General features: G+C 41.4%; 1 protein-coding gene across 2 annotated transcripts in view; it reads right to left on the bottom strand.

Moving 5' to 3' along the window:
- Nucleotides 1–18,839, bottom strand: part of MCTP2 (multiple C2 domains, transmembrane 2) — a 102,747-nt gene extending 83,908 nt beyond the window's left edge. For both annotated transcript variants that reach the window (XM_010572015.1, XM_010572016.1), the window contains exons 1-4: nucleotides 18,366–18,839; nucleotides 13,570–13,632; nucleotides 12,326–12,434; nucleotides 780–922 (exon numbers count right to left, since the gene is read on the bottom strand). In XM_010572015.1, the coding sequence (XP_010570317.1) occupies nucleotides 780–922; nucleotides 12,326–12,434; nucleotides 13,570–13,632; nucleotides 18,366–18,839 (789 nt within the window). The remainder of the gene's footprint in view (nucleotides 1–779; nucleotides 923–12,325; nucleotides 12,435–13,569; nucleotides 13,633–18,365) is intronic.
- Nucleotides 18,840–19,866: the final 1,027 nt, after the last annotated feature.

The raw sequence follows: 19,866 nt of genomic DNA, 5'->3' as shown, positions 1-19,866 counted from the left end.
ATAAATATTTCTAATTTTTACATCATAAGCCAGTTTTATCCCAGCCGATAAAAGAACAGATATTTTAAGCCCTTTCAGTTCAATTTCATGTTTGAAAGATCAAAGCTTAGATATAATTCAGGGATAATTTTCCATCTCCCTGCTTTAATTTGTATTTTTAACTAAATATTTAAACAGGATTTTGAAAGTATCTTCTTAATATTATGTAAACAGAGATATGTGCGCTGCTATGGATTGTGCCTGTTCCTTTATGCTCTGCGCAATACCATAATGAAACACTGCACAAAAATCAGGTACTTCTGGCTACAGATGTTTTAGCAATTAGTGCTCGCAACTGGTAGCTTGCAGTTCTGGTAACTGTAACGTTACTCATAATGAGAAAAGGCTTTGCTACTTGTCACGGCTGCATCCCAGGTAATAATTCTGTTCAACCCAGCCAAATTACACTCTTAAAATGTGCTTATGAAACCGCTATTGGCTTCACTGAGTTTGCACAAGCACGGTAAGAGCGAGCAGAATTTAGCTCCATAGCTTTAAACATATCCAGTCAAGGAGTTTTATTTCAACTTGGGTTTTTTGCAGACGGAAAGCAAAACATGCGAGTAAAATCTGGAAAAGACATATGTGCATTTTAATTTGAAATTGCTGAAACTCTTAAACCGGATTGTGTTTTATGTTACATTGCTACAGTGAATAAAAATCAATACATTTCTAAAGTCAAAAATAATTGCTTAAAAAAATATTGACACATCTTTTAAAAATCTAAACCCAAAACTTACCTTGATCCAGAGTTTTTGATCAAGGGTCTGTACTGGCAGCACAACAGTTTCATCCCAAACTGGGTTGAGGTTCTTGTAGACTACCTTACTTTTGTACAGAGTTTTCCCATTCAGTTTAAACTTCACATATGGGTCACTTGTACCTGTGATAATTAATAAAAAAAACAGATTAGCATGCCCTCACGTAACCCCACAACCTTAAACTATATTTTCATAAAACAATAAATAACAATTACGAATAGTAATTACTTATTTTATATATATGAGCATATACTTAATTACCTATATAAAAATTGCTAGTTCATACAGGAAATCTATCAGACAGAACGAGAAAGTTGTTTGAAAGCACGCAACAAAAATTCTTCATAGTTTGCTTGATGAAGCTGTGTTATTCTTAAAGAGCACTAATTATTCTTTAGTAACTTGGTTAACATTTTAACTTGGGAAAAGAGCAAACACAAGCAGGGATGAAGGACGATTTGCAGGCCAACCAACACCACAGACAGTGAAAGAAAGAAAATGTGATCCTGTGACTATGAATATATAAAAATACCAAAACTCAAGAGCATCGGAACTTGGATAGGAGCTCCAAGGAAACCAGTAACAATAGCTAAAATACCCATCAGGATTTCATCACTAGTGTCACTTGCCAATTTACTTAAAACCAAATTTGAAGTTTCAGTGAAAAAATACTGACATTATTCACCAGCTCAGGATAAAAACCACACACAGAATGGATTCCGTAAAGGCAACAAACAATATTCAGGTAACACGTTTTTTAATCCAAGTGGCACAATTTGCCATGGCAATAACGTCCCGTATTTTTATGGAGCAGATGTCCATGGACAGAGCGTGAGGCTCGCGCCACTCGGCAGCAATAGAAAGACTTGCAGCTGTCAAAGGAAAACAGAAGAGGGAATCAACTTTTTATTATTGTTATTAAAGCAGTGGCATCTGCACTAACACCAACCACCTCGCAAGGCACCATACAAAAAGGGAAACAAGGTACTTGAAGAATTTAACTAGATGGTTGATTTAGTAATGCATACAGACTTTGAGGGGAAAAAAAAATACATCTCACAAGCTGCAAATAAGGGAAAGAATAAAACTGAGGTGTAGCAGCATATACAATCAACTGATCCCAGGTGCCGTTCATCTGTCATATTCAATATTGTATTATACCTTATATTTAGAATTAAACTTCCCTCCTAACAGTTCAATATCATTAGAAGAATAACAGCTAATGTGATGGTCCTGGCTGCCCCCCAGCCTGCAGTGTGGGCTGCCAGCCGGAAAAGACTGACTCCTATACCAGACTTCATATTCAGGACTAACCTGAACCTGTCCTCCCCAGTTCCCACTGAGATGCTGGCCGACAAACACACAGCAGTTCAGGATAACCCAGCGTAAGGCCAATACTCAGTCTTGTCAGTAGTTTGGTGAAAGAATGAGAATGTGAAAAATCCATATTTAAACATCCAAAGCTCTGATCAGTGTTATGTGAAGACAGACTTAGACTCAAGAAAAAAAAAGCTATGTGTTAGCATCTATTTGGAATTACGTAGTACTGTAAAGAACTGTGCTCCTGGGACATACTGACTTATTTCTAAGAGCTATAGAAAGTTTTTATTCTGTTTTAAATTCAAAAGGGAAGAGTTGTAGAGCCCTGGCCTGGCCAATTCTGCACATAAAGGGCGTTTCATTCACAGAAGTAAAACAGCAGTTGGTTTTTCAAATACTACCTGCAGCTGATCCCTTTCCTAAACAGTAATTGTTGAAATCAACCCCTTTTTGTGAAAAATGCTGCAAATTTAAAAAGAAGTTTCTTTTCCTTCTCCTCTAAGAGAGAATAATAATAAGGGCCTGATCCAAAGCCAGGGAAGTCAGAGGGCAGCTTCTCATTGTTTTCAGTGGGTTAGGACGACTACTCTGAATTATGATTATACTCTTTTATAAAACGGACAACTTAAAACCAGCACACTTTCCACAATGAGTGGGAACACAGAGATAAATCATAGGCCCACAATGAAGTAGCCTTCAGAGGATGCAGAAGTTAAGAAATAACAGCATTAAGCTCTTTGGTGTTAGTTTCTTCTAGCTCCTTTAAAAAGAAAAAAAAAAAACCAAAAAACAAAAAACCTGGCTTTTATTTACAGGATAAGCAGGAGCAAGCTCCATTATTAAAAATAACAATAATAGTAATAATAACGTCCGCTATTCTATGCGTGAAATAGCAACTGGCTGAGACAAGGAAAGCAACTGATGAAATGAAAGCATGAAGCGGGTGATAGAGGCAGGTGGTCTATGGCCATAACTCATCTGCTTTTGGCACAGAAAATCCATGAACGAGGGCAAAACCTGAAAAGAGAGAGAGAAAAAGAAGAGACAGAGAAAGCAAACAGCCAGCAAGTTCAATATCTGCAAGTACAAAACTCCAAGGCCTTTCTCTGATGATGGGAAGCAAGAAGACTATAGCTAAATAAGCACTGCAATTGGTCTGAAAGCTTTCCAGCTTGTTCTACAGTAAAGGAAAATAAAAGAGGGGGAAGGGCTGCCCAGCACTGCTCATGTGAGCCAGGCTTTAGCAATCATTCTCAGAGAGAGAGAAATTTATACATATAAAAGAATGTGTTTCTTTATATTTACATGTATTTATATATGTGTACGTGTATTTATATATATTAAAACATACATATGCATACAAAAGGAATCTATATATTTTTATAACTATATATATTTATATAAAAACATATAAAAAACAGTAAGGGGAAAAAAGCTATTAAAAAAAAAAAAAGAGGCCTTTAATTAAATAAGATTGCCACTCTGGGATCAGGCCTTCATGCTTGTCAGCTTACTCTCAAAATAAACACCTCAAACTGGGGCCTCAGTGGTGTCACTTACTCCAGCAAGGCACACTGGGTAATCCCTCGCTATGTTGACAGCTACATAATGTTCAAACTGTTTCACGGGTGAACGGCGGCACTTGCGCGAAAGAAAAATATTAATGCTGGGAATTAATAGAAAAAGGGATGATGGTTTACAAAAGCCAAACAAGGAAAAGGTGTCAAGTTAGTACCGGTGTTAATTGTTAGGGAAAATAATTGTGGAGGGGCGCGGGTTTCGGCGGCGCTCGCCTGTCTGGCTGTCAGAGGGGTAACATCTCAACTAGGCAGGCAAGGGAAAGGGGTCGGCGGCGCGGGAGCGCGGCTCCCAGATCGTACAAATGACGGGCTGACACCTCCGCGCCGACAAACAGATGGACTTTCACCTCCGCGGCAGGAGCCGGCGTGCACCGGGGCTCGGTGGCGTTCGCTGGGGTGGACCTGAATGGCCAGGAGAGAAGCGATGGGCCTGGGTATGGCACCACAGCCCCTTCTGGGGCTTTCAAGGCTTCCCCCAAGTTGCTCCTGTGATGTTGACAAAGCTCCTGTACCCCCCTGGGTCATTGTGCCCATTTCCGTCTTTCTTTAAAGACACCCCAGACTGCATCCTGGTGATGAAAACAGGTTAAAAAGGAGACAGGGAATGAGAAATAAGCCAGGTGGACATGCCTCACCTGATGGGATGAACAGCGCACACTGCAAATTATTAACTGCATTTGAATTCAGCGCTTGAAGCCTTCTAGATTCAAGAGCAGAAAGATGTCTGGTTCTATTAAAAGCTATTTATTAGAGACAATCTACAAACTGGCCAGAAAAACATAGCTTTTCAGAAAAGTGTCTAGTGATTTTAGAGATGAACCAGTCTAAAACAGGATATTTTTTTTAGAGTTTTCCTTTAAACATGACAAACTGATAATTTTCTGAAGAAGTCAGAGCATTGGCGGGGGGGGCGGGGAGAAGGCTTTTTAGCAGCCATTTACTAGTGAAGGCAACCGAGTCAACAACTTTTAAGCACATGCACCCAGACTCTTCTGCACTGCAAGGTCTGAACCTGTTCATCTGTCACATCAGCTGTAGCAATGTCAATGGGGTAACGCAAGGAGACTGATTATTCTTGAAGTCAGCTGAGAATTTAGCCTGAGAAAAATAATTTTCTGGTAGGAAAGGCAAGGTGTGATGCTTTGAGGTTAATTTGTTATGCAATGACAAGAAGGTTCCCACGCAGTAAAATATATGGGCAAAATATATAAAACAAACAAGATTATCTACTTCTCAGCCTAAAACAAACCCAGTAAGAGTAAAAAGAAAGAATGACCTCTAAAAAAAAAAAAAATCATTGCATCAGCTGGGCCTGTTTTCCCATTAGAGAAAGAACATGCATCTCAACAGCGATGCTCCCTTTAATTCATTTGCATAATGTCCATTTACTTCTATTTTCTTCCACTAACACTAAAAAGCAACGAGTGCAGGCAGACCAAACATCAGCTAGAATCTGAGCAAGCTTCAGTGAGCAAAAGTTGCTGGGACAGCAGCAGAGAGGGTTTAGTAGCCTAAGAAACTGTTAATGGTGTTTTTAAATGGATACTGCTGCCCTCTAGCAGCTACCGAGAGATACATCACATCAACTCTTTAATACTACTACACATTTGCTTCATAATTAAAAAAAAACTCAAACCAGAAGACCCGATATAATTTCAAGCCACACACTATTTTATAGGAGTAAGCTTACTGGAAATGTAGCATATGAAACAAGTCTCGTTACATAAATAAATAAATAAATAAAAATTACTACCAACTTGCCTTAAAATCCTGAAAAATCAAAGAACAGTGTGAAATATAACCTCGACCATCTTAAGTTTTGGTTAAAAACCTAAATTTTAATCTGAGGAAGGAAATGAAGGATTTATTTTATATGCACATAAAAAATACATTTCTTAGTCTTCCTAGAAATAGAATTACTAGAGTTATTTACAACAAGGAGTAAAAGACATTTTAAAATGGGACACACACTTTTCTTTTTAAGTGGAAAACCACTATATTCTTGTAGTGAAATAGCTGAGATCAAGGCTTAAAGCGGAAATCAGAAAAAAAGTATTCTGCTGGCAGGCAATTCAGGTAATTTTGGGAAGTTTTGTGCCCAGCTAGTTTTACACGGCCAGATGGAAGTGAAACATTGCTTGGAAACAAGCATCACCAATAGGTTCCAAGGGAAAATAAATAAGCAAAAAAATAAAAACCCCACAAACCAGAAAAAAACCACCACAACAAAAAACAATAAACCAAAAAGACCAGAGAAGCGTGAAGAATACATGCAAACCCACAGATGATGAGGAAAAGAGAGGGGAAAAAACGCCTGAACTGAACATTAATAGAATGAAAGCAGTGAATACAGGATGTTCTATGCAAGACATTTCAGAAACAGTGTTTAAAAAAACCTGAAGGAACTAAGAAAAACCACAAAACCCTACCAAAACACCATGTGACATACGTCAGGGACACGACGACACACAGAACAGACTTGCCTATGGCAAAAATTAGTCCAGTTGAATGTCATATTCCCAGTCAGGGGTCAGGTATGAAAGCACAGGAGGGCAGGAGGACAGGGTAGAAGGCACGTTTATATTACTAGGCAGCACTGAGGACCTTCAGTGGGATTAGTTGCATCTTCTTGTATTCTCAGTCTTTGGCCTAATAAAGTCTCCTCATAATGGTCTCAGAAAGATGCAGTGTGAGTTCTTAACGCAGGCAGGCGCCCCCCCAAGAGCCAGCTCTGACAAATGAGAGAGCTTAAACTGTTCAAGAAACCTGCTACCCAAATTACAATTACCTACAAAAGAAGACTCATAGGGTGTTCTCTGGGCCCTACATATTCTCTTCCTGTGCTGGCATCCCTATAGTTCTTAATTTAACATTAATTTACCACAGGTGGCTATGCATATAATGGACTAATTGCTTTTGTTTTAACTCAGTCTATTTTCCTGAGGTTCCTATCCCTGAGCATTCATTTCCCATGGCCAGTCCAGGAGGCATGCTCACTGGGATCACTGTGTATAAGGGCAAAGTTTCAGCAGCATGCGTTGCACTTCCAGAAACTGGACTCGGCACAGACAAACACTTGCAGCACAAGCCCTTGTATGGAGAGCTACACTGGATCCAGAAAACATCAAAGTAAGTACCCAGCACCATTCAAATTCTTAGCATTTGTAAATTAGCCATGATTACGCCTTTCAAAAAGTGTGAAAAGTTGCCCAATACATCTCAATAATTAATAAATCTGAAAGACTAATGATCTAATTGCAGATACCCTGAAAACAGAGAAAGACTAAATTAATCAGCATGTTTGCAGGGAGCGATTCAGCCTAATTGCTCTGAGCATTTGCTTTCCAAACAATGGACTTGCTCTAAGCTGACAAACACCCAGCGCAGCACAAACACATCCCTTCCTCCAGCACCCTGGTACCAGCACGGACTCAGGCAGCAGACAGCCGGGAGCTATGAGTGGTGGGCTACCGCAGATTCGTTACTGCTTGAGGTTAAAAGGACCTGTTATTCTGTCCTCTTTGATTTTAATTTGCCCTTGGGAGACTGAGCTTTGGCACAGCTTGCACTGATGTTAGGAGCTGCCCATGCAGCAGAGCAGCACAGCCTCTTTGCCAGCTCCAGGAGTCCACTGGGACCCTCTGGCAGTGGGTGGTGTTAGGTGTGAGAGCAGATAATGATACGCTCTGGATGGGGAAGGCAGGATGGACCCAGAAAGATGATGGTACATCCTGTACTACTGCGACCCACCCGGCTCCCTTCGCACGTTCTGCTGCCTGTAGCACGAGAGGAAAGAAATGAGGGCAAAACCAAAGTGCAGCAACAGGAAACAACAAGGGAAACCTGAAAGAAATAGAGACAGGGCACAAAGATCCTGTAAAAATCTAGAAAACACAAAACCGTGCGGAAAAGAGACACACACAAAATTCAGGCTGCAGCAACGCAGCTGGGGGTGGGGGGAAGACGGCAACCACAGCCACTCACCAGCTGACATCACATCCAAGAAATACATTTCTTGTAACCGCACCATTTAACGGATGAAAAAAAACCACACTCAGACTTTGAAAGTACAGGATTTGGAAACAGGAGGGGCTTCTCGCCTTTACAGGCACTCAAAACCCAGTTTCTGGTTTTTTCTTATAGCGGTAGAGCTGGGTTTGTCAGCTCAAGGAAGGTAACACTTCCTTACAGCTCTGGCATCGCATCGCTGCTCCGCGTCACAGCGTCACCGTTGTGCAAAGGTGACTCGTACAAGCAGCAAAGTGCACAGTCAGAGCATCTCAGAGTCATAAGGGAGCAGGATATTTCAGATTTCATTAGACTGACTCAAACGAACACCAGGTATCACCCTGCCCTGTAAAAGTGAACCAGCGAGTCGAAGTGGGCTCCAGCCTCTCCCAGTTCAAAGCATGTGGAGCTGGAAGTTGCAAGCTTCACAAAAAAAGCCTCAGCAAGGCCATAAAAACACTAAGGGTGCAAAAAAGTGACAGCAGTTACAGCACTAGTGATTAAGATTGCGTAATATTTTTTTCAAGCCAAGTAAGATACAATTATCTCTATTTTCTGCAGACCTACCAGTACTCCACAGATTTTTTTTTAATTAATAAAATGCATTTCTGCTTTCTTACTACAGTATTAAAACTGCATAGATCACAAACTCCTCACCATCACCATAATATACCATGTCATCTATTAACAATAATACAACAAGCACACAAAACCCAAACTTTTGGTACTGTGTAGATACACACAGAGATCCATAACCTCCAGTGTTGAGTTCATCAACTACAAGAACTATAAATACTGGAGGACCCATGCACCACCTAACATTACGAACCAAACACACATGCGGGTGACGTGAATGCTTGCTTGCCAAGCTCACCTTGCCATGTGCTTAGGCAGCTTCTAATGTATGACTGAGTTAGACTGTATCCCAAGAAGCATCAGCGAGAATTAAATAAATCAGACTCCAAGCAAACTGATGGCCAGGAGGTTACACCTCTGCCATCCTGCACCCCGAAGAGGGGACGCGCTGCAATTTTGACCCTGAGAAGGATTTTTCAGAGCCTCTCCACTTTCCATCAGAACCAAGATCCTAACAGCACTCTGCTTCCTCGGCTCAAGTACATATATTGGGTGCTGCTGTATGGAGGTTTTTTGTTGGGTTTGGGTTGTTGGGGTTTTTTTGTGGAAGGGAAAGAAAAAAAAAAAAGGGAGAGAGAGAAACACTGCCATTCTGATTTTTTTCCTCCATCATGTATGCACTTTACAGGAAGCAACAGGGAGCACGTGCAGCTGAGCCAGTCAGGCTGATGCACCGCACCTGGTCTATAGAGAGCAGGTACAAGGAGAGGAGCCACAGAAAGTCAGAGACTGGAGAGACAACAGACTGATGAAAAACAGTGCAAGAGGCAGAAGATGAAGAGGAAAGCAGGGAAGAACAGCAGTTAACGGGTATAATATTATGAAGGGGGTGTGGGGAAGATTAATAAAAATCTGGTAAAGTGAAGGAAGAATTTAAATCACACCAAAGGGAACGTATATCCTGAAAAGAGCAGTACGTAGCGAGTTAAAAAGCCTGAAAAAATACCTGGAAAGTTTTGGGGAAAGTAGAGTCACATGTTGGTCTTAGAGCCTGCAGTTATCAGCAGAACTACTCCTCACTTCGACTCAGCCAAGTATAATTAATAACTATTAAGCATATAATGCTTAAATTCAAGGAGAGCCCTAGGAATTTGCTGAGTAGAGCCAGGAGCTTCCACCAACAGCTCTTTCCAGTGGCAGAAATATTCCTCCTTTGCCACACACCTTCGGTTTATTTTTATATACACAGAGATATACGCTTCTTGCATTGGGGCGGGGAGCGGGGGGGCGTCCCCGGCGGCGGGGCTCGGGCAGGGCTGGGAGCCGCCACGAGAGGGCATCAACCACCCACGTTGGGGGGGCTCGCTTCCCTTCGGCCCCAGCGAGGCAGAAAGCTGAGTGACAACGAAGGGGGGAAGAAAAGGGGTAGGACAGCACACCGAAGGGCCGTTTTCCTCATCTTTGAGAAGATACGGAACTTGCCCCCCCAAAAAATGTGAACTGATGGGGTCGATGACTGCTTTGAGGCTTTTTTTCCAGAGCAATTGCTGATATCGGAACAACTGAATACGAAAATTTAGAAAACTTACGAAACTTGCGTTAAACCTGATTTAGGCTAAAGATGCTGGCAGACACTCTTCACTCAGTCTGTGGTTTTTCATGTGAACGTTTTGTTATTTAATGTATAACAGACTCCACACAGTATTTGGAGTTAGTTTCCATCAATGACCAGGCAAGAAGTTACTACTGGGTATGACCACTTTATCTGAATAAAAGGAGGACGTTGCTACTGCTACCTACGAACTCCAGCACTCTGCCACCACTGCTACCCAAGCAGAGCATTTTTGCGGTTGCTCACACATGGCTGACCAGAGGACGTTTCCAACTCCAATGCACACATAAAACACAGGACCAGCAACACAGCGTTACCCGCTGGAGAGCTCCAGCGCCTTGTCACATACACAAAACCACGGGGAAGAGGGACTGAAACCCTCTCCCGGCTGTGTCAGGCAGCACTGCTTGGTTAGCTCTAGAGGTTTGCTGTTCCCAAAACATGAATGAGGACGACTTGGCCTTCAGCCCACACCACAGTCTGACTCGCAGGATATGTCAGCTGTGGACAACATGTTCCTATATTCAGATTATTTGGAGTAGGCTGGTATACCCTAGTGCAGCGGCTGTATCCGGCATCGTGGTGGGGAGAGAAGGGGGAAATTGCATTCTCCCAGCCCACAAGTTTTCTCACGTTGACGAGATGAGCAAAGCTGACAACTTCCTGCTTTTAAAAGTGCATTGCAAAAAGCACAGTGGCTGCAGGTTAGGCCTGAGCATCATGTAAAAATCCTAAGTAACAAGTACGACAGCAGACACCTATAAGGATGTGCATCAGGGCATAGGCAGCATGCCTTTTTTTTTTTTCTTTTTTTTTAAGGAGCTACCACTGCAACATGATGGTGACTGAAGAATAATCATTAAGTCACTATTTCCCCCCTTCCCAGTGTCTGTGCAAAAAAAAAAAGCAGGAATTTTATTGAATGATGCATCACCTCACATACTTGGTTTACTAAATGAGTGGTCATTTGCCCCAAAGCAACAGAGACCCATCAAAATGCTTTCTTTTCCCCCCCTTGCTTATGTTGTTTCATTGTGTTGTCCAATGCTTCACTAAGACAAGCATTTGCTTTCTGACGCATCAAAACACAGCCTAGAGCAAACTATGCTTTGGTTTCTTTAGAAATACTACTCTACTTGAATTGCTCATTTATAGCATCTTTTCCATACAAGCAGCCGGACGTGTCCTGACTTGTGCAGCTTGCTAATAAATCTGATGAACTGCTACACTGTTAGAAAATGTACGCTTCTGTTTAAAGAGTAAAGATCTTAATCTAAGTATTCGTTCACTCCTTCCAAAAGCTGGGAGCTGGGAGGAAAAACAAGCATACATGTGGCCAAGAGTTACTGTTTGGTGAAGACATGAAAAACTAGCATGGAAAAAGTTAACTGAGATAATAGATAAGAGAAATCCCAAAAACAAGCACCCCACGTGAGAAGGTTTCTAAATCCACGCAGGTCCCTCTAGATGCAAACCATCACAGGCCTTCAGGCTGTGAAAATTTATTTTCTTTAAAACTGTACGAATAAACCCTATGGCTTCATCTCAAAAGACAGAAATTGCTCATACGCTTGCAATGCAAAAGTATTAGAACTGTTTCCACATGCAGAAAAAAACCCAAACAAAATAGAGAATAAATGTAAAATGCAGAAAGGTTGGCCATATGGAAGAGCTCTCTGACAGGTTCAGATCGAAGGTCCTGAAGCAGCTGCTGCTGCAGAGCCCTACAAGCCTCTGGCAGGACAGCTCTTTCCTCTGCAGCAAGCGGAGAAACTACCAACTGGCTATTTACAAGCACTTTTACTCCCTGTTGCAACAGCCTGAAAAAGAGACAGGTGAACAGCGGGCACTTTCACACAGTTTTTCCAGGAATTCCCCAAATCTTTTCTAATTTAATTGATACATCATTTGGGGGTGGGTTTTGAGGGTTTGGGTGGTTTTTTGCATGTTGTCATCCTTAAATTGCATCTCAGATTAAAGAGGGGATTGTTGGCTTACAGCACTGCTCCCCTGGTTTCCCTTTTATTGAAATCTTTACAGATAGCCCCAAAAGCACTCCTAGAGCAGCTCCATTACTCAATGAATTTCAAAGTATTCTTTGGCCTTTTTTTTTTTTTAAGCTCAAATAGAATTTCTCAAGGTTAATGACACTGCAGTTCCGGAATAGGTACAGATGCTAAGTCCAGCCAAGGAGGTGCTTTGCAGCTGCACAGTCAGACCAGAGGAGCAGCGAGCAGAGGGCAGCTCCCTCCCCTGTGTACCTAAGGTGGATAAACCCAACTGTTGAGTGCTCTGACCCAGGCAAGGGACACAAGTCAATGAGTTTCTGTACCAGTGATAAGAAAAGAAGCCAACTGCTGCCAGACTGGAGTCAGTGAAAGAAGAGCCATGTGAATTTTAAAGGAAATCAGCTGAAAGGTCAGGCTCACCACAGCGATCTCTGATAACCAGGTTCCGGCCTTCCTTCAGGTGGATGGTCAGCAGGTAGGCAAAGGGGCTTGGCAGGTCACTCAAGCAATCGTTTGCTTCCTCTAGAGTCTAAGGAGAACAAAGAAGTCAGTCACCGCTGCACACCTCCTGAAGTGGACCATGAATGAACCAGGTGTTCTCTCAGTTTTGCAGAGACAAAGTTCTCATCTTTCACAGAAAGAAAAAAAAAAAGATTTCTTTCCCAGACTTTGTTTCATTATGCAAATAGCTAATTACCAGCATCAGGTACGGTCAACAAAAGCAAGGGGTAACACAACGAGGGCTACACCTGAAAATGAGTGGTAATATTAATCAAACACATATACAGGTTTTCCAAATCCTACCAACTTACTGCATTTTTTTTTTTCTAGCTGTTTCTTGCATATTCATAGAATGCCTCAAATTGGAAGGGACCCGTAAGGATCATCGAGTCTATTTGTACCCATCTGCTGACCTCATGAGGAAGTACACATTTCACATAGCTACTAAGAGGACAGCATTTCGTTATACAGTTCTAAAAGAGAGAAACGCAGCACTGGGCAATGCTAGTTGTGAGGTTTTGTAGTAGCAAACTCAAGAGGATTCTTGTTCATCAGAGATGCTGCCAGGGTTACACACCTCAGGAGCAGCAGCATCCAGCTGGCACACTGAGTGAAAACAGCCTCTGGACAGCACTTGAGACGTTAGTGGGGGGGGGTGGGGGGTGGCAAAGGTAGAGAAGTTCATCCGGAATAGGCAAATATGCTTTACATGAGAAGAGCACGTGTCAAAACACTGCCAATGCCTTTTCAGGCTGCCCTAAAGCTGGTTTTGTTGTCTGTCAAGCCCTACAGCTATGTTAAGGTATTTGCTGCCTTTGTTTTAATCTAGTTTGTTCCTGGGCTTCTAGTTGAGTATTTATGCTGATGCTTTCATCAGTTACCAGTACAACATAGAAATTATAGAATACTTTAAAAAAATCCAGAACATTTAGGTCTATTTAAAACATTAACAACCGCTTTTCACTACCAAAAAAAAAAAAAAAAAAAAAAGGCAAAAAAACCCACACAAACCAAAACAACAACAAAGACACAAAACCACCACCACACTGGAGAAATCTATAGAAGGCTTCTTCTGCTGGGTGTTTAAATTTGTAAGAACCTAAACCTAAAATAAATTGTGCTTCTGATCAAGTTTCAAAATGTTTTAAAATGAAAGGACTTACCATCTGGTTATCAAAAATTTGAGACGATATGGAAGAGTCTAGATCCATTTCTCCACATGGGTACTATAAAAAAAAAAGATACAATGAATTAGACAACACTAATATAGGGATCAAGAAAATAGTCCTAGTATCAGTCAAGAAAGTATACATACATGTAACCAGTGAAATCCTTTTACTTCTGCTTATAGAACCTTCCCCTCCATAATTTAAATAGACAATTCTTTTTCCTCTTTTACAGTAACTCCACTTAGTCTCTTGAGTTTTATCTAAAACAGTAAGTGCCTGCTTCCAGCTATTGGAATAAATTCTTCTCCTCCCCAGTACGGACCTGTGCTTTCAGTGCTGAAGGTCCTTCCCCCAAACTCTCCCGATGCCTGAAGGTTATTGCATCTGGTGACTTATCAGTCAGCATTGCAATGATGATCCCTATTCCTGAGCAGAAATTTATTTGTTGAATCTCAAGGGTCCTCGCTAAGATGAAATAAAAAAATGCCAGAAGTGGTGAAGCAGTGGCAGCAGCAGCAATATCCTGGGGTTGGAGAGCTGGCTGCTCTCTCACTTGACTACAATTTCTTCTTCATCACCCAAAAGGCAAGGTCCAGGAAAAGTTTTGTTGTTTGTTTTTTTTAAAAAAAAAACAACAACAACAAAAAAAACAAAACTCAGGGGAAAAAGAAAGAAATGGTCAAAGGGAAAAAAAGATGTTGGACATGTGCTTCCCCCCACTTACTGCAGTAACTGGAAGATTCAAAGGATTTTTTTTTTATCTAATGCCCAGCATAGGAGAGGAAGTCCAACATTTCTTCTTAAATACTGACTCATCTAAAAACTTGAGGCTACAGTGGCACAGCATCTAGACTATCTGGATGCACAGAAGGGATTCATCGGTCAAGACACCTCTGATGCTATTTTGACTGCCACAACAGTCTATGATCATCATTTTAGCTGAAGAGGACCTACATGCCCAGGCAACTCTTTTGGTCTAATGCAGGGCAATCACAGCCCATTCAAATACAAAGATTTATACCAAAAATAACCTCAGTCTACAGAAATGCACACAAGGTGGAATTCGATCCTCATGTGAAAATGTTATTATGTGCAGTGTGGTAACATCCAAATCTCTCCGATGAGAGCTGCATTGTGTGGAGCGCTATACAAACAAAAAAAACCCCAGCTCCTGCACCAAAGATCATAAATCTTAGAGATATTGATATGCTGAAATAAATATAAATATGCTTTTGTGTAATTCTTCTCCTCCCCCCAAATACAGATATTACATATCAGGAAGTACAGTAATCCAGCATTGCAAGTAAAATTTCACTTGCATGACAGACGAAATTTAACATTATGGTTCCCACAGTAATCGTAACTTGGCCACCTTGCAAAAACACATTAAAAGTAGAAAAATTATCATCATAAAGAGCAGCAGAAGAGTTTTCTTGCACAACAGAGCTGAGTTACAGCTGCTAGGGGAACCCTAACTTTGAATTTCCTGACTAGTATGCATAAAATTTCACTTGTGTGCATTAAACCTAGTATATCTTGTAGTCTCTGGCTTCACAGGAATCTCCTTCAGGCACCATCATTGGCACTGATAATGGTTTCTCTTTACAGCTTGTTTTACATGGCATAAACACAGAATCAAGGGACTGTATTGAAATTCTAAAATAAAGTTCTCTCTCTGCTAGCTTGATATCTTTTATAATAAAAAAATTACCCTCAAAGTTATAATTTGGTCTTTAGTCTGCTTTTTGTTTACTTGCATTAAATCAACAGATTTTGAACAAAGACTATAATTTTAAATAAAAAAGCTTGTTCTTTCATTTTAGCTCCATATAACGTAAATTGCTATTATTCTAGGTAGCTAATTGCAATGAGATTGCTGAATATAGATAAAAGCCTCGCTGAAAATATGGTCATGAAATGTTGATTTTTATCTAACTACAGTGCCATTTCTGAACTTTAAACAAATGCGGCCATATCCACCAAGCAGGTCACAGTCCCAAGTATATCTGTGTAAAAACAAATCAAACAAGAGTGTATATATATATATATATATATAAAAAAAAAATCAATCAAATGTTCCTCCTGTCAACCTCTACCTCCTCTTGCTTTCTGCAGAAGAGTGATTCAAAATACAAGGGCACTGAGTGCATCAGCAACGGGACATGGCTTTGGGCTGCCAGTGACTCACTGCAAGGTGTTAGTAAGAAGATGAAGAAGTGGTGTTAGAGCACTTCAGCAATGACGTGTGACCACGGACAAAACCTAACTGCAAAAAGTGGCGTTACCAGTGCCCTTTGCAACCTAAATCAATCAGGGAGGGATTCAATGCAACTTCAGTTGTTTCTTCACCCTTCCAATTTGCCTAGCTGGGCTGCAATAGAGAACAGATAAAGTAAATCTCTTAGCAAATGGAAATATGGTACCTGTGGCAAGAGCCTTTACTGCAGATGGCATGCTCCAAGCACTGACAGCTCTGTAGTGAGAGTTTAGATGAGTGTAAAAACCACAAGTCCCCACTGAGCTCATGCATGAGGCTCGGAAAGTATCTCATGATGTTGGGTGACCAAAGATAATCAGGAAATGAGTAGGTGGCATGTGACAAGCAATTCAGGGGTGGGGGGGAAGCTCAACCTATATTTTTGCTTTTTTTTAGTTTGTTTTGTTCCAGGGATCTGCTTTCCTTCTGATTTACCTCACTGATCAGTGAAGGATGCTCACAAAAGGATACAAACCATTGTCATGCTCCTCAGCAACCCCAGCCACTAATAGGAGACCAACAGCCTCTGCAATAAACTGTTCCCATCCGAGGCCCACAGAGTACAAATTTTGTAGCTGTTCAATGAAGTACAAGAAAAGCTGAATATTGAATTTTTCACCACATTCAACTTAAACATAGTGAAATTTGTTCAGTATTCCTTATCTATTTCTGCTTTCTTTTGCTTCACTCTCTCCTATGTATTCTTCAGGGAAAGAAAATCTTTCTGCATTTAAAAGTTGTAATCGGAGGCAGATTACAGGAAGGAAGGTAGGATATTCACATAGTGAGATGATTTGCCATAAAAGTAAATACTAAAGGTTTTAGACACACAAGCACATATACAAATACACGTTTTGGGAAAGATATAAATGCTGCAGAGAATAAGCCAGACTCAGACTGTGTGTCTGGAGGAAACTTGACTTGAAGTTAAGCTATTCCATCACTATACAGGTACCTCCTCCTAAAGCACTTTGTTTGCCCAAAGTCAATGCAGGATTTAGGATTAATTTTGGTGATGCTATGGTAAATTTTATGTTAGAGGGTTTGGTCTACAACAGCAGGAAAGAACTGCTGCTATCATTATAACAACATGGAAAAACTCCTAAAATAATGACATGTTCATAATGTCCAATCTACCCTATACTGAGTGACTTGCTACAACTTTTGAGTAAAGTTTAAACACAGAAACAAAGTGATATACCATCTCAGCTATTTTTCTCTGAATAATGGTACACTGCAGTAAGTTGAAGCCAATGTGTTAACAATTTAGCAACACTAAAGTGGAAGTGATGGTCAGTAACCACCAGTCTGACATTTTGCATCACAACAGACTAGGAGCTGACATTGATTTGATAAGAATACACAGACCTTTGAGATGCAGAACAAGCAGTTTTATATCAGAAAGGACCATTTTCCCCATAGCAGCACTAACCATCATTTTGAACATGCAGTTAAAAAAATGTTAATTAACCTGTGAAATCACCACTCCCAAAGGAGGACTTTAAACCAAAACATCTGTTTCCCATTTTTGCATCTCAGATGACTAAGGAAAGCAGCTACCTTACCTGCAATAACTAGGTAATGGGAAAAAAGCCTCAATACAAAGTTCAAAATCTAACCTTCCCAGTGAAAACTCAACAGGAGGAGATACACTTCCACAAAACGTAAAGAAAACAAATTTTGCTTAAAACGTTTCATGCAGCCACAATCTTCACCTGCTGTCTATATTACAAAGTCGTCATGCAACTCCACAGTATCCCCCATTTTGCTCAGGCCAGGCAGGAATTACTGTTTCATGTCAGATTTGAAGCCCATTGTCTCTGATCCTCCTGTTCATGGGACATTATTTCTAATCACAGAAATACTGACCACGGGGGGGGGGGGGGGGGGGGGGAGAAGGGGGACAAGACAGGGAAAGCAGAGGAAATATTTTGGGTTTGCACCTCCTCTAAATAATCACAATGCAAACCCAAAGGACAGCCCTGACCGTGATGCTATGTGTTCACTCTTCTCCATCACGTGCTTGTTTTGGCTAATTCCAGGTAGAAGCAGAGTTCACCTCACTCACCATCATCTTTCACCTCTTGCCTTCACCTGGGTCTTGCGTGGGCAGATGGCAAATTGATTTTGCTATATAGCAATCCTGGTAAGCTATATTAACTAGAAAGGATAACCACAGCAAATGTATCGCAGCAGCACATTTCAGAGCTCAGAGGGCTGCAACAACTTTTGACTTAAGCAAGCAATTCCAACAAATCCAAAAAAATTGAACTATTATAACCTTGCCAGAATAAATAAATAAATAAATAAATAAAATGGAGCAGGGTTATTTTGCAGCTCCAGACTGACAGAAAGGCTACCTGAATTAGTCTCCAATAATTTGTGTATCATGTACGGTTCATGCTTATGTTTATCCCCCATTCATTCCTTCAGTAGGGCCCCCTCCTCCTCCCTTTATAACCCAGACAGTTAAGGAGAAACACAACAAGCCCGAGGCAGGCACCGAGCCTGGCTGATGCCCAAAGCCACCTACCTCGACCCCCTCGTCCGTCAGAGCAGCACTCAGGCGGGCGCTCTGCAGCAGATCAAAGAGGTTGTCACTGGATTTCCTCTTCTGCTGGGACACAGGGCTGCCCGCGACTTGCGCATCCAGGTGGGCGACTGTCACCTCCGTGCGTGTCGCCTGCTGCGATGCCCATGGCCAGTCCTCTCCCACCGGCCTCACCGAAGCGCTTCTGCTTTTCAGGGACACCACAGACCTGGAAAAGCTCTTGGGGGAGCAGCTCGACAACACCCGAGTACTCGAATAAGTCGTTTCTTCTTCCGTAAGAGCCTCCACCTCCAGCATGTCAGGCACCGAAACGCTGAGGCGTCGGTCCAGGGAGTGGACCTTCCTCTCTACCATTTTGCTAGACCTCTTCTTTGTCTTCTTCACACTTAGGTTCTGCAGGAATGGTCTAGTTTTCTGCTTCAGGGATCCCCAGACAGATGGTTTATCCAAGTCCATTGCTGCAAGGGGAATTTCAGCAATGCCTCCTGCACAAAACGGCTTCAGCGATTCCCAGGGTGACTCAAAGGAACGTAGGAAGAAGGCAAGTCAATCATGAAAGTGAACAGCCGCTGAAGATTATGATTCATGTTGTCTCATCTTGAAACTTTCAATCATTTTTCTAAACAGTTAAAACAAAGCATGCCACATTAGTAAGTCCTTCCAAATACAATCTGGTGGGTAGGTTTGATTATTTAGGAGGAAAACAGCAGGAACAAGTATTTAATCCTACACTAAAATGCAACGTCTGCCCACCACTTTATGATTGCTAAGAGGAGACATTATATTTCTTCTGCTAAGTCCTGATTCGTGAAAATTTGAGATTTATCCAATTTGAAACTGTTTCTGTACAAAACTTACTGATGGGAGTTAAATCACGATAATGCTACCACATGAAAAAATGTTGGCAAAGCTGGCACTGTAATTTCTGCTGACGCTTTTCCAGCCTATATAAGGGGTTTGTGGCTATTTCCTAAGCTATATGGATTCTTGCATGATGTGTTAGCGGACAAGAACAACACGAAAAACAGCTCCACAAAGGGGCTGAGGCTGAAAAGGACACACAGGACATGAGGAATCCAAGCTGAGACCCCAAAACACTCCCTTGCATTAACCCACTGCCAGTGAAAGTCACCGCTGCACAATTAATCTTCCTCATAAAGAAGGCGACTGAGAGAAAATGAGAACAAAAATAGATGGATGGATCACTTACAGATTTTAAAAACCTACTGGTGGACTCTTGACTTTGAGTTGATTCATATTGAGCATTTATACAGTAGGGAGGGAGAAGAAGAAAAGAGCCAAAGCAAAATCACCTACTGTATCTGCATCGTAAGGGAGCGGTCGAACGGACAACTCTGTGCACAGGAATACCCTCACGGACAGCGTCTTTCGTGGTTAACAGCTGAGCAACCATCCTTATTCTGCGAGGCAGAGATAGTCAAATCATCACCAAAACTCATTAAGAAAAAAGCTGATGAAACCT

The sequence above is a fragment of the Haliaeetus leucocephalus genome, unplaced genomic scaffold, assembly GCF_000737465.1.
Source record: "Haliaeetus leucocephalus isolate CR32 unplaced genomic scaffold, Haliaeetus_leucocephalus-4.0 Scaffold339, whole genome shotgun sequence".
Classification (NCBI taxonomy): domain Eukaryota; kingdom Metazoa; phylum Chordata; class Aves; order Accipitriformes; family Accipitridae; genus Haliaeetus; species Haliaeetus leucocephalus.
The sequence above is the reverse complement of the archived record's forward strand: the minus strand, read 5'-3'. Positions and strand labels throughout refer to the sequence as shown.